Raw genomic sequence first — 15251 nt, forward strand, 5'->3', positions numbered from 1 at the left:
TTCAATATTAAAAAATTAAACTAAAAATAAAAACAAAACACTATTATAATTTTATAATGGACGATGTTATGCAAGGAGGTGAGAAGTTATCTCATCTTTTAGTTTTTTTTTTTCTTTTATTAACACTCCATTAAAATACCCCTAGCCTTTTCAAGAGCTTGGTTTAAACTTTAAAACATGATTATAAAACTTAATCGGGATAAGGTCTGGATAGCGAGCTAAGTGGGTTAACTTGACCTGATTTCAAATTTGTTTTTAAGAAATTAAAATGTCTTTCTAAAAATAAAAATAAAAGTCCATGGATTCTTGATCGAGTTATGAGTTAGCCTGGGTTTTTAATTTGATCGCGCAAGGTTCATCCCTTCCCTAGGTTCTTTTTTAGTAAAACCCAGCTCGGTCTAACAATGCTTTCACCTTACGTTTGATCTTCTAAGTTGGATCCCTGCTTGAGTTTAAAAAGCCGCAGATGTTTCTAGGCCCATAAAGGTGGTAGCAAAATAGGCTTCAACGGAATAACTCCAGGCCTTCATTTCCTGAAATCACGTCGCACGAAAAGCCCTATTAAGTTAAAATCTCCCCTTCCAGATCATAACAAATAGATAGATTAACCCAATAAAAAAATAAAAAATAAAAAATAGTAGTTTAACGGATAGTATGAAAAATTCAATGCCTATAATTTTCTATATTCTCTAATCATGTGTTTTTATTTTTTCTATTTTAACACTACTCTTTTTTCAGTTAAGTGTCTCTATTAAAATATTTTTATCAGTGATGATGTGTTTGTTAATTAAATACCTGAAATTCTTAAAACAAAGAAAATAATGAAAATATAAACTGTGTTTCAGAAGGGAATTTTTTTTTTGGATTATTTGAAATCCCGAAACATGGGGATAAAAAATAATAATAAAAAGGAGAATCCCCCCCCTAAAATATCACAGTTACCCTCTTTCTCTTTTTTATTGTTATTATTGGATTAAGGATTTTAGGTTTTCTATAAAAAAAAAACACACCTTTAACATATCAAAATAATATTTTTTTAATTTTTCAATTATGATTCCAAAACAAGATTTCACGTGTCTATTTAATATATACTTGATGGATCAATATATCTCATAAATATTATTATTTTGTTTAAACACATATTTAAAAGGATAAAAAACAAGGTAATAATTCATTATACCCAACCTTGACATAATATCAAGCCTAGATGACACAAGTCTAGCTTACTTTCAGGCCTAATATTTTTAGATTTAGTTATACGTTGAGTCCAAGTATATTTGGGTCTGATTTGCTTTAAAACCTAATATTACTGGGTTCGGCTATACTTAACATCTTTGGGTTAGTTACACGTTGAACCCAAGTACATATGGGTCTGACAAACTGTTAGACTCAACATCTTGGTATCATATCCCACATCGACGGGTGAAGGATTGATAGCTGACATTATTAATAGTGCTGATTGTTAACTTGTCATACGCGTTTTGAGGCATCAGGTTTAGATGTGGGCTCGGCTTACTAGGAACAAAACAACAAGAGCGGAAAGGCTCAAAGCGAACAATATATGACAAGTTGGGCCGAGCTGTTACATTTGGTATTAGAATCGACCTTATTAACTGTTCAGTTGTGTTGACGGGGTCGTTTTAATTATTTTTGTTTTTAGAATTTAAATTTCATTTTCTTATCCATTTCAATATTCATTGATTTTATAATTAGATAGTCCCTAAATTCCATATAAATAAATAAATTATTTTATATGTATTAAATCTTTTATCACCGGTTATCAACTTTATGAACTTTGTAAAAGAGAATATAAATGTGAGCCTGTGTTTAAATACTAAAAAACCCTCAATGTCTAAGTATATTGGATCTTATTACATCATCAATACTCCATCAACAATTTAAAAGATTCCAAGGCATAAAATTAATGAAGAAAAAGGTACATTCACTGAAATTAAAAAATAAAGAAAGATACCCGTAGTTGGAAAAAAATAAAAATACATACTCAAATAATAAAAATAAAAACAAAAACATCAAATTAGAAAAATATGTATAAGGTCAGATACATTGACAATGACTAGCAGGACAAAAAGGAGTGGCGGGGATCCTTTTCTTTTTCCTTTCTTTAGTAAAAGAAGTAGCAAGATCACCGAACTCATCATCAATGAATTAGCAAGCACTAGCTACAAACTGATTCCGAGCATTATTGAAACATCTTCATTCAGCAGCAAGAACAAGATTCGCCAGTACAGATGATGGGAACTTAACTGATGTCCTTGTCGATCATAAATTTCACATACCAGTACTCGACCGATCGAGCACGATCATTGACCGAAATTTCAAAAGATTCTCGTATACATGCTTTGATGAGGCAAAGTAGGCAACACAATTGTTCGACAGTTTTATTATAATTGGTTTTTTTTTTATATGTTAATAATATTTTTTTAATTTTTAAAAATTATTTTTAATATCAATATGTCAAAATGAGTTGAAAATACTAAAAACATATTAATTTAAAATTAATAAAATAATTTTAAATTTTTTCAAAAACACTTTTAAAATATAAAAACAGACAGATCAGATGTAAGATACATCTCACTCATGCTGTTAGACACAGGAAATCTCTTACTCGATCACGTATTATTCAAGCCTTAAGACCATGCAATAAGATATGATCATCGCTTCAGGGATCCCATTATTCATTCCGATATCTAGTCCGACTAAGTTTTTTGCTCGATGGATAAGCTCGGAGCTTTTATGCCATTCATAATATCTCGAGACCAGGATAAAGTAACTTCATATCATGGTGGTGATCGAGTACATATATTTTCCAAAACTCAAATTAAAAACACATGCTGTACGTGTGTGTGTATATACACACCAAGAGTATTTGGAACAATTAAATGAAATTAAAGATCAGACCACTAATAAGAGGGTCCCATGAGCAAGCTATGTAGGTATTATAGTCATAGCTAGTAAGAGCCCAATCAGGCTATCTCCTTAAATCATGTACGAACAAGGGCTAGAAAACGACTGAAAGAATCAAAAGAGATCACCTTGGCCAAACCTCCATGTGCAGATAAAATTACATTTCAGAGATGTTTGACAACAGACCACATATTTTTTTCAAGATGGACCATGATTGTACTTGAAGAGCCGCAGGAGTGGTCTTATGAGGCATGAAGCAGAGCCGCAAGATTTGACATGGAGAAACCGAAAGCATACACAAAACCTTGTCACCATCTACGACCTGGTCCCCTACCATGCAATCTCAGAGCCCATATGTCATTGTCATTATGAACCCTAATCCATGCTTACACTTCGGGATTTGGGACCTTGCCCGCGTCAGATCTCACGCGGCTTACGTGGGTGACTACACTGATAAATTAAAAAAAAAAAAAAAAAAAGGGAAGGGAAAAGAAGTTTCCTCACCTTTTGTCGTTTCCGTTAACCACTGTCGTTTTGTGGCCATCCCTGTGATTGGAAATAGAAAAAGCAAAAAAATGACGCAACCATTTCTGGGCTTTGGATGATCTGAATCTGGCCCGCCGCTTTGTTTGGCAAGTGGGCACGGCCCGTGCATGCGTAACAGTTAAAGATCTTCTTTTTAATAAAGTAGCCGCTTCTAATCAGCATGCCATCTCAGGCTTTGCAAGCCACCACTTTGTAGCCGTTCAAGTTCTATCATTGGACGTGGAAAATAAAAAAAACAAAATCTATATATTAAAGAAAGAAAGGGGCAATGGAGATTGTTCGCTCACGGAGACAAGGGATAAAGCTAATTAAAGTTCATGCATATAAGAAAGCAAGAGCTTAAGGTTACGTCAGTACTGGTCGGTGGAGCCATGCTTAATTATAAGCACGTTTCAGTCTGATAATTCACTTGGACATCATTAAATATTTTACTAAAACATTAGGTTTTGTCGCTTAATTGGTTCACTTTAACGTTTCGCGCTTCTAACGTGTCTAAAGTAGTTGTCTTGATAGATGACAAATGATGAGAAGCCATGATTTCCCTGCTAAAAAGTTCAAGTGAGTTCCCTGTTCTTCATTAGCCCTTCACATAGTTTAAATGTTTGCCGATCGGAGGAAGTATATAATAACATTGTTAATTTAACTTAGCGTCTCGACAAACCCAATTAATTCGTGTTACTGATGATCTCTTCAAAGTGGTTCCGATATGCGCTTACATGCAATGTTCTTTTGTCTTTTCCTTCCATTATTGTGAGTGATCGATCGATCGAAGCGTGTCGCGTTTTGAGATGTCGTTATCCTTTCAGCCAAGATTCTTGAGCTTAATTGCCTAAACTAGTCCTTCAAACTAATTGTAAATAGATTAATTAGAAATTCTGTGTGATTAGAACAAGCAACTATGTAGTCACCAACACTTGAAATAAGAGATTATAATTATTCTTTTTAGACACCATGAAAGTATAAAGCCAGCCAAGAGTATGAAGAGATTATATATATATATATATATATATATATATATATATATATATATATATATATATAATCTTTAAATAAGGTAAGTTATTAAAATATTCATAAGATAGTTATATTCTTTTTAAATACTAAGGAGGTTTCTATCAGATTTTTCAAAATTTTGTATTGTTAATCCATGTATTTAAAAAGAATATTATGTGAAAAATCTTATTGTGTTCAAGCTATAATTATACTTTAAAGAAAGAGGCAGACATAAAGCGTAGAAATAAAATAAAATTCATGACTCATTAAATTTCTATTTAAAATTTATGGTTATATATATTTATTTTTAAAGTACACAACTAATAAAATATTATTAGTTACAACTTAAATACCATATATATTTTTTAATTTTTATAAATGAATATATATATATAGTCGTAACTAACCCTTCACGCAAAACATCTAGCAAGTAAATTGCAAACAATTTAAAAGTTCTTTTGGAAGATTATCCAAAGATTGTCCAGCACTTAACTTTAAATGGCATCTCTTTTGGTTTGAGTACATTTACGAAAAATCCCTATATTATCAATAGAAAAATCATTTCGAGCTTTACAGCAAAGATAAAGCTGGGAGAAGCCATCTTCAAGCTTAAATTTCACACCTTTTATACCATTGATTTTTATATATACATATATAGATTCTGCGAGACTTTTATTTTGATAACTTGCTCTCAAATTATATTAGATTTTTTTAATGTTTTGTAGTGACTATAGATCATAGGTAATTAATAGAGCGCTTTATGTAATTAATAAAAACAAGATTTAGTCTCTTTTCCCCTATATTTATAAACCACATTATCCTTTTTTTTCCTGCTTCACAACCCACAGGTTTAAAACATAAAAATGATCTATTTTGTTGTATCTTGTTAATTATTTGGCGTTGAAGTATCTACGACAATTTCTTACACCATGTTGTAGAAAATTTATTCTTTTAAATGGTCTATACTCTGTAGTTTAAGGTTTTCACTATATTCTATTCTAGAATATTATTAATGGAGTATTCTTTTGGTGGGTATTTGAGCTTTTTTATCGATTTTTTTTTTATAATAGTCGATTATATTATAATCCATTACTGACAAGTTTGAGCTTTTTTATTCGATTAAATGTTAATTAGGTAATTAGAAATGGAAAAAATGATATATATTTGTGAATAATGATCGTTTTAACTCGTATATCTCAAACTTGGTTTTTATTTGACACCAAATGAAGACAACGTTAGTGAACAATCGATCAGAGCAAATGCCAAATTACTTGTCTGCGATTAGATATGTTGGCGAATCAAATAATATTCTATCCTTATCCTTACTCAATGAAGTGATGGTACTTTTGAAGTGTTTGATTCGAATATTTAGAGCATAATCAAAGGGCAACTTGGTGCATGCATCAATATCAGCATTAACTGTTGAAGAAATATATGAACCGACGTCTACTTTGGACTCTATTTATTAGTTCAATTATCCATACGATCAACCAAATTTGAAATATGGAATTCAACGATCATAACTAAACAGAAAACGATTAAATTTTCAAGGTCTGGATGAGCACTATAGGTCTTCTGGAAGATCTCCACTATCTTTAGCTCAGAAGTCGTGACAAATTTTTAAAGTTCTCCACAAAGTTAGCTTCGTAGGCTTGAAAATGAATGCATAAAAAATTCCCTCGCATTGAATAAATGGCAAGATATATATAATTAATGGGATGAACAAGTTTTGAACGATGGGATGTAGATGAATAGATAGGCGTGCATGCGTGCGTTCTAGTCTTTCCAATAAATAACAAACCCCACATCGTTCAACTTTACCAAGAGATAATGACCACATCCATCATCATTGTACAAGTACAAAATCAAAAGCGATTAAGACTTTGATAAAGACCTCATGCAAATACTTGAAAAATTAAAGAAAATGATACATTACCCAAAATTTCTCATATATATATATAGTTATCTCTCCAAAGAGTACAGACCATGCATGCAGATTGCCAACTGATAGGTGATTCTTGGGGTGACTAATATATATTAGGGTGTCTACCCCATGCATTGAAACGAAAAAGGAATTGAAAGAGAAGAGCTTCCAAAACACAACAAAAATACTTGGAAGGTCTTGATCAATTATGAACTTCTCGACATCTAATGGCATTACTGCTTCAAAGGAATGATGCTAATTAACCCATACTTTATATTCCCTCAACTAAGGATTCCAAGTTGCCCTCTTAGTGCGGAAAATCTAACATATTACTCGCTAGGATTACTGGAGTCCTTCCCATGTTCCTGTTGATCAGAGCTAGAGGGGCTATCGAACCTTGACGAGAATCTCAATAGATCTTGTTGTTGTTGTTGTTGTTGTGATAAAAAGCTTGATGAAAAATGGGGAGCAAAAGGTTGCTGATTAAAGAGGTTTGAAGTGTAGTACGGGAAATTGGCATCATTGCTAGAAAGGATTTGTGCATATTGAAGCAAGTCTGGGTAAGTATCTGGTGCAAATGATGAAGGGGGAGGGGGAGGGGGAGGAGGAGCAACTGGCCTAGGACTTTGTTCAGTCATGACATTGGATGAAGCCCCAGAACCCATGAAGTAGCCGAACTCGGTTCTTCCTTGAACTCTTTCGGGAAAATTAAGCTTAGCCTTGGTGCCTTTGAACTTAAGTGCTGCTTTGTCATATGCAACGGCTGCATCCTCAGCAGTGTCAAAGGTACCAAGCCAGACTCGGGCTGCCTTTTTAGGATCACGTATCTCGGCTGCCCATTTACCCCAAGGTCTTTGTCTCACCCCTCTATAATGCCTTCTCCTTGTATTTTCTGCACAAACAAAATCGTCTGAGCGATTAATTATAAGGAACTGAGTTTTAACAGCCACTCATTATGGATACAAACATGTCAAAAAAGTATAAAAAAGGATTCTCGAAATAGATAAATACTGCAACTCAGGTATAAAGATTAGACTACTATTGGATAGTTTAATTTAAGATTATGCATGAGATAGTGTTCCAAGTGATGTAAGGACGTGCGTTCAACCCCTCTCTTCTGTAATAGGCTAATATTATCAGGTACATGGTTAGGTCATGTTCACCAATAATTCTCCACTTTTCAATGGGGAAAGTTATAGATAAACTTCTATATTTTTATTATGACAATATCATACAAGGATTTATTGAATTAATTTGAACAATCTCACTATTATATTTTTTTGAGCTTAATTTGTAAATAAATGTAAATTATTAAGGTTTTAATTCACATTGACTATAAGCTAAGCTAAGACATCTTGTCATGGCAATGAACCACTGAACTCAAATAATTGAAATGCTAGGTGAAATTAAGTTTTATTAATTTTTTTCATATTGAAAAGAGATTGTATGCTTTAGTCATGTCAAAATAAAGTGGGATTTTATTTTAGAGATTAATATCTAGTCCCCCCCCCATAAGATGATGTCCTCAAATTAGTTTTAAACTCTAAAAGATTAAATTCATATTCCTATCCTATCAAAGATAGATGGTCCACACTAAATATTTTAATAAACATATCCATATGGAATTAATATAGGAACACAAACATATAAAATAAAAAAAATAAGCTGAAATCTTGGATTCTAAATCACCTGACAACACTAAAAAATGAGTTGAGAAAAGAAATACTGTTAGTTAATATATCCCACTTGAAATAAATATAATTAATAATGTAAAGTAAGCATATAAAATTCTGCAAAATTTACACATATTGTACACTCAGTAGGTAGGTACAGCCTAATTCAAAACTTCTACCCCCCTAGCTATAGCCTGGAAATCATTAATTGGATCAATGAAAGTAAGTCTCGAAGTAAATTAGTTATTATATGTTTTTATTTTTTGATGAAATATGTAGAGCCCCCCCCCCTCTTTCTGTGTATAAATAAAAAAGAAGTGCAATTTTCAATAGAAGGTTTCTTGGACAGGTAAAGTAGAATGCAGGACTACACAAAGCCACGCAAACGGAACGTGGGTTGGATAAAAGGTCAGAGATTTATATATTTTTTTAAGAGTTTCTTATGATTTCATCCGAATAATTATAATTTGATGCGAGCAAAGTCGTTAAAGGTATTTCAAGCTGAAAAGCAAACAAACTCGGAATTCAGTTCATCCTGTAAAAGAAACTTCAACACTCAATTAATAGATTGCGTGGTTTTCATCGAAGACTTTGGGCTTACACGCCAACAAACGATGCTGTCCCTTTCAAGATTAGGCAAGGTGAAGCAACGAGAAGAACAATTGGAAGTTTATCAAAGGATAAGGCTCGAGGTCAATGTGCCAACAAAAAGGAATGCTAGTGATTCACGGAAGTGACCATCCCCCTCCCTTTTCCCTTATAATACGAGGAATGTCATGAATCATGATAGGTTCACACCAATGAAGCTAGCTTTAGCCAATGCTTATCTCTACAGGGAAAAATGGTCAGAATCAACTAGCTAGCTAGAGTACATGAAAAATGATAGGTCACCACCTTGACATCACTAACATGTATTGTCTTGGTGAGATTTTGGTAAAGCAAGAAAGAGCGTCTTTGAGCAAGTAAGGTACACCTTATTTACTTTATGTGTGTGTGTGTGAGAGAGAGAGTGAGAGAGAGAGAGAGTTTCTTTACGGAAAGTAAGATACAATGAACTTGGCGAGAAACCCTAAAATCGCCATATTAATTTCACATGTGCATCTCCGCAGAATAAAACAAATTGAAGGGGTTAGGCAGGCCCTCTTTTGTTTTTTTTTTCTTTTTCTTATGGCTTTTAATCAAGAAAAATAAAGAGAACGACATGGTTAGATAGGCAGATAGAGTGTGACAAGTTTGACAAGATAATATCTATAGGAATAAAAATGTAATGGCACCAAAATCACAGACTTTTCGACAATTTAAATACAAACAGATGATTAACCTTGCCCAGCTAACTTGCTACTCTAGATTGTTTTTCTTTTTGTTTTTTTCTTCTTCAAATTTTCGGTGTAAATCATATTTCATCTTTTGGATCATTTGGAATAATAATGCCAAAAAACTTTATTAGTACTAGCTGGTTAAGGCATAAATAAAAGTTTTTGAAAAGAGAGACTCAAATTAATATAGGGAGGGCATATAAAAGTGCAAAAATCACCAAGAAACAGCTCATATGTATGCATCCATTACCTTGATCTTGCACTGGTTGAGACTGGTCAGGTTCGTCTTTGACGACGGATTGCTCCAGAGCATACGGGGTGGATTGCACCGAAGTTGGGTTATTTTCGGTAGTACCCATGACTTGAGTGAGAGCTGAAACCATAGCAGACATGTCTGTCTCTGACCAAGTAGAGGCATAAGAAGGGAACTCATCATGTTCTTTTTCTTTCTCCTCTGATGCTTCCAGTGGAAGTGGCCTCTTTCCATGCCTTCGATCCACCTTTAAACAATAGTTTATATGCACTAAATTCTTCGGTTTTGGTATGATGATTCTAGGGCATGAAATGAGCGCTGTTGCTTCGCTAGATTTGTAGCTTCTGATCAAGACCTGAACATCGAGAATCAGATCGAAGGGCTGGTGCTGGGTTTTGTTGTACAGGGAGTGACAAGAGAGAGGGGAAGAAGAGCTAGCCAGAGGAAGAAATAAGGGTTTGACAGGTAGTATTTATTGGTCAGTGTCTATCTTCTTGTATCTCTAGCAACTAGCACTGGCACAATATAAAAAAGTTTTTTTTTTTTTAGTAACAATTAGACCGGTGGTATTTCCGTATTTCTAAAAGAAAAAAAAAAGTGACAGGTGGTATTTCGGCGGAAATTAATTAATATGGCAATTATTTTAACGCCCCCCCCTGAGTATCCTGAAATAGAGATATTGCTCCTCTACTTTGAAGATTTGCGAAAATGCCCCAAAAACGAGTTTTGAAAGTAACATACACTACAAATTCGTCAATTTCTCGATTAAAAAGAACTAAAAGAAGAGACGAATTCACTATTAACTTTTCTTATTTTTTATATATATTTTTTTTAATTTTATTTTTTATTATTAAATTTATTGAAGATAAAACTTTATAGTTTTTTCGTCTTATTTTCATTGGATTTATCCTAATTTTATGACTCAGGTTATAAGTTTGACATGCTAACAAGGGTTAATTTGAGTTTTTTTAGATTTTTTTAATTGATTTATTTTTTAATTTTATTATTCAATATTAAAATGATTGAGAGTTAAACTTTATAAACTTTTTTTGTTTACTTTCTACAAGATTATCTCAATCTCATAACATAGATAACAAATTTAGTTAGTTAACTCATATCAACTCGTGTTATTTTTTTGTGTTTTTTTTTTCATGTTATTTTTCAATATTAGATTGACTGAGAATCAAACTTTATTTTTGTTTTGATTTATTTTTTACAGTGTTATCCTAATCTCGTCACATAGGTTACTGGTTTGGTAGGTTGACCGGGGTAATTTTTATGTTTTTTTTAATTAAGTTTTTTTTTAATTTCATTCATCAACATTGAATTGATTAAAAAATATATTTTATAATTTATTTTGATTTTTTATGAAGTTATTATGATCTCATAAACCATATCATAGATTTATCAGGTTAACTAGGTTGACATGAAACAATTTATCTCACTATTTTAAAAATAAGATATCATCTTAAATTTTTTTTAAAATTAAATTATATTTTTACTTATCATTCAGGTTATTTTGCATCTATTAAGTCAATTGAATTGAATTATTCGCCTCACAATTTAAATTTTTTTAACTAAAAAACGTGTAAGTGATATCTGGAATATGTTTTTATACTAATTTTTTAATCCATTCCACTACAAAATCTTAAGCAAATCATCTACTTCCTACTGTAACATGAGAATCACTTTGTTTGTTTAGTCAATAGAGCTATTTTACGTACGTGCTACTAACCACTAAATAGTTGCTGTCGTTTGTTTGTTTTTTTAATCAAAACCTCCAGAATTATTGTTTACTGTAATCCTTGAATTATAGATATTTTTTTAATTTAAGCCTTTTTTGTTATATTTTATCCATTTTAATATTTAGACGTTATGTATAAATATATACACAACTATTGTTTTTTCTTAAGAATCAGAAAGAATGACTCAAACATCACAAGAAGTTAGGGGTTGATTTCTTGGCTATATTTTATGATACTGTAAATGATGTTTTTATATTGAAATTATTGGGACGAGTTCTTAATGATCTAACGATTTTAATCTCATGTATTTTTTATATTTTATAATGCAATCTGCGCAACTGATGTGTTATTTAACAGGAAATTAGATAGAATGTTAAATAAAGGATATATATTTTCAATTAAATTAGTTGTATTTTAATCAATTGGGCTGAAATGCACATAAATTTAAATTATCAATAGTTATGATTATACTCTCATGTAACATGTATTATTCCTCTTAACTTTTCACCTCAAACAAGTTCCTTTTGTTTGACACAAGAATTCCGAGAGGAGGAATCAAGAACGGATGGTAGCGGGTTGAAAGGCTATCCTCCTAAAAAGTGATGGGTTCTGGCCCCACTATCATTTTCCAAATATTTGTCTCATCATTTTTTTCTAGTCAGGTTTTTTAATATTCAACCCTTTTTTTTAAAAAAAATTGTGCTCTATTAACTTATATTATTGAGATTTTATATCCTTTTATTATGCTTTATCAAGTAAAAATATTTTAATATATATATTTTTTTAAAATTAATCATCTTCATAGATCACTTCTTATCATATTAAAAAATAAAAGTTAATAGAGCAAACTATATTGTATTAGTCGAGGCGTTAATCAGAACATCTATGTTAATAATAAAAAAAATAATTATATCTTGTTAATTTTTTTTATAAATAATTGTATCCGTTACATCAAAAAATAATATATTTCTTGTTATTTTTATAAATTTTAAGTATTAGGATAATAATTATTGTTGTGTAGAATATTGCATCTTTTAGTCACATTTTTTTAAATTAACCTGTTTTTTTGTTTTATGAACCTTAATTAGCAAATCAAATTAACTAAAAATTATGATTTTAATTTCAAACCAATCCAAACATTATGACTACCATTATGACTACGAGGTAGATCGATTACCTACAACTTTGCATGGCAGCAGCACTTGTTTTTGCACTATGCCAGAGTTGAAAAATACATTTTTGAACGTGCGCTGTTTCGAGGCTCCAGAATATACAGGATTTGGCGTCCAAAGAGTTCAAAAATAATTGAAGTTGTTGCATTTGCATAAACATGAGCTATATGAGCTTATGCCCCGGCCCCTTGTTCGTATGGAATTGTTTTCTTGATGTTACTGAATCAATATTATTTCAATATATTTTAAAATAAAAAACATTTAAACACCGTCTCAGATGAGCACTGTATACCCGATTGGATTTTAATTCTTTCAGCATGTTGTTTGCCATCCATTTACTCGAAGAACATTAATTATATATACAATGGTGAGCCTGGGAACTTGAATTAATTAGAAAATGCAAAGGATTTGGGTGGGACTAAGTGCATATGACGAGAGCCCTGTAGCCTGTCAGAAAAGCTAGCAAATAAATAGAGTAATTATTTTGCAAGCCCTCGTGGTGCCATTTCAGTGCCTAGCTACTCCCTAACTGTACCTATAATGTGAGGCCCTGCTTTCTTTATGTAGGACTTGTACAGCTAACTATTTTCTTTCCTTAATTAGTTTGGATGCTGCGATCAATCTGTAAGGACAGAAACATGCAGGCACATTCATCTTAATAGAACACACAAATAAAATCTCATCAAGAACCACCCTCCGAACTTTCCAGTCTCGAGATGCAGCCGATGACCCCTCACCTTTCATTCTGTGCGTGTCTGGGGTTTAATAAGAGTGATCTTTGATTAGGAATTTATTAAAATAATGGACAAATACTCAAAAATATTAATTTAATGTTTTTGTCAAATAAAAAACAATTTAATAAACAGATCCAGCAACAAAAACAATCACTCCAAATAAAATTTCATCAAGAACCACCCTCCGAACTTTCCAGTCTCGAGATGCAGCCGATGACCCCTCACCTTTCATTCTGTGCGTGTCTGGGGTTTAATAAGAGTGATCTTTAATTAGAAATATATTAAAATAATGAACAAATACTCAAAAATATTAATTTAATGTTTTTGCCAAATAAAAAACAATTTAATAAACAGATCCAGCAACGAAAACAATCACTTCAGTTTTTATCAAAAGGGAAAATGGGAAGTCATCGACAGAATTTCTCGAGTATTTGCTGACACGTATATATATATACTACTGGTCTCTCCCTGTTACGTGCATGTGCCATTGCTCAACACATGCGAGATATGTCAGATGTGCACTCATGTGTTGTGTGTGTGTGTGTGTATATATATATGCGATAAAATGGACTCATTATTTGTCTCAACTTTCATGTGATCTTGCGAGGGTGTTTCCTCTAAAGACAAAGGACTCATGTAAGCACATGCCTCCTTCGGTCTTTCAAACTGTGTGCTAAGGAATCAATAATATTTGACTCCTTCGGTCTTTCAAAAGTTAAAAGTTTTAGTTGAGATTTATTAAAATGATTTTGGAGACTTTATTGTAGGAGCAATGCTATCCATTATAACATACATACATATCCTTAATTATATTCACAAATAAAACCAATCATTCAATCGTTGGTACAACTAATTGTCTTTGAAAAACTAATCGAAAGAACACGTTGCTTTTGAATATTTCTAGTTCAAATCTTGTGACCTCAAATCTATTAATTATGGGTTTGGGGTAAAAGTTATAGGCTTATGCCATAGATTTTATTGATGGTTCATTGTTAAGATCTGTTTTTTATACTTTCTCTTTTTACTAGAAGTATCTTTCCTTATCGATGTCTTCTAAAATCACATTGATCTCAGGCAGGGTTTGAATAGGTTGGTTGGACTCTTCTCTATCTCATTCTATATGGGTATAACCTTAACAAACTACTTCTACTTCATATAACCTTTGGGAATAAGCCTCTCAATCTCTTTCTTCAACATAAAGAAATCCTCGATATAATGCCTTGTGTCCTTGTGGGACAAACAAAACTTTTTTGGAATTGTGTGTATATGAAGACGTTATTATTAAGGGTGGATATTAAATAAAATCTTTTCCCTTGATGGCAGCAAAGTCTTCTGTAGGGGTGACATTCGGTGGAGTTATATATCTTCTTTTAGGGTATTGCAAGTGCTCCATCACCAGACTTTTCTAACATTTTTTAAAGTATTATCTTTGTTGGAAGAGTGATTTTATTTAAAAGATTTCTCTTCCTGAACCTCTTGATAGAAATGAGGAGGCACATGCCTTAATATACCAATATTTTTTTCATGTATATGATTTTTTATAACTTGTTTCATCTTCATGAAGCTTCTGTTTGGTAAGACATATAAGTCCTTCCATACAAAACGTTCATTCACTCTACTTGTCAAAGCCTTTGAGGCTATTGACTTGATCAATTCCTTTACCTTAAGCATTTTTTTATTAAACCTGTTCAAATATGTCCTGGTATGGATTTCCTTTCTAATTAAGTAATACTAAATAGTTCTATGAAGCTTTTTTTAATGGGTTTACTAGTGTTGAAACATGATACAAGTTTAGCATAGAAGTTGTTAAAACCCATGATAAAGCTCAACTCTAAGTTGTTATACCAAGCTTATGATAACTCTCTAAAAGTTGTAGGAAAGATTTTTCACATAACATTACTATCTTGGATAACTAACTCAAGGTTGCTATGTATATTTTAGACATGTTCCCATAGATCTATCAGGCTATC

The 15251-nt window shown here is 32.1% G+C and overlaps 1 protein-coding gene across 2 annotated transcripts; it reads right to left on the reverse strand.

Moving 5' to 3' along the window:
- Window positions 1–6396: 6396 nt before the first annotated feature.
- On the reverse strand, window positions 6397–10140 carry LOC118054416 (ethylene-responsive transcription factor ERF113). 2 transcript variants are annotated; one of them, XM_035065989.2, is made up of 2 exons: window positions 9628–10140; window positions 6397–7298 (listed from the first exon to the last, which is right to left on the reverse strand). In XM_035065989.2, the coding sequence occupies exons 1-2, from the start codon at window positions 9767–9769 to the stop codon at window positions 6718–6720; spliced, it is 723 nt and encodes a 240-aa protein (XP_034921880.1). In that variant the 5' UTR covers window positions 9770–10140; the 3' UTR covers window positions 6397–6717. The 2 variants fall into 2 exon arrangements, with proteins under 2 accessions (XP_034921880.1, XP_034921881.1); XM_035065990.2 differs by having other exon boundaries at window positions 6397–7280; window positions 9628–10136.
- Window positions 10141–15251: the final 5111 nt, after the last annotated feature.

The sequence above is a fragment of the Populus alba genome, chromosome 3 (assembly GCF_005239225.2).
Source record: "Populus alba chromosome 3, ASM523922v2, whole genome shotgun sequence".
In the NCBI taxonomy this organism is placed as follows: Eukaryota; Viridiplantae; Streptophyta; class Magnoliopsida; order Malpighiales; family Salicaceae; genus Populus; species Populus alba.

Coding starts and splice junctions, on each gene's coding strand:
- LOC118054416 (XM_035065989.2), bottom strand. CDS start 9,769: ATGTCTGCTATGGTTTCAGCTCTCACTCAAGTCATGGGTACTACCGAA. Junction 7,299..9,627: donor TCAACCAGTGCAAGATCAAG/GTAATGGATGCA, acceptor TTAATCGCTCAG/ACGATTTTGTTTGTGCAGAA.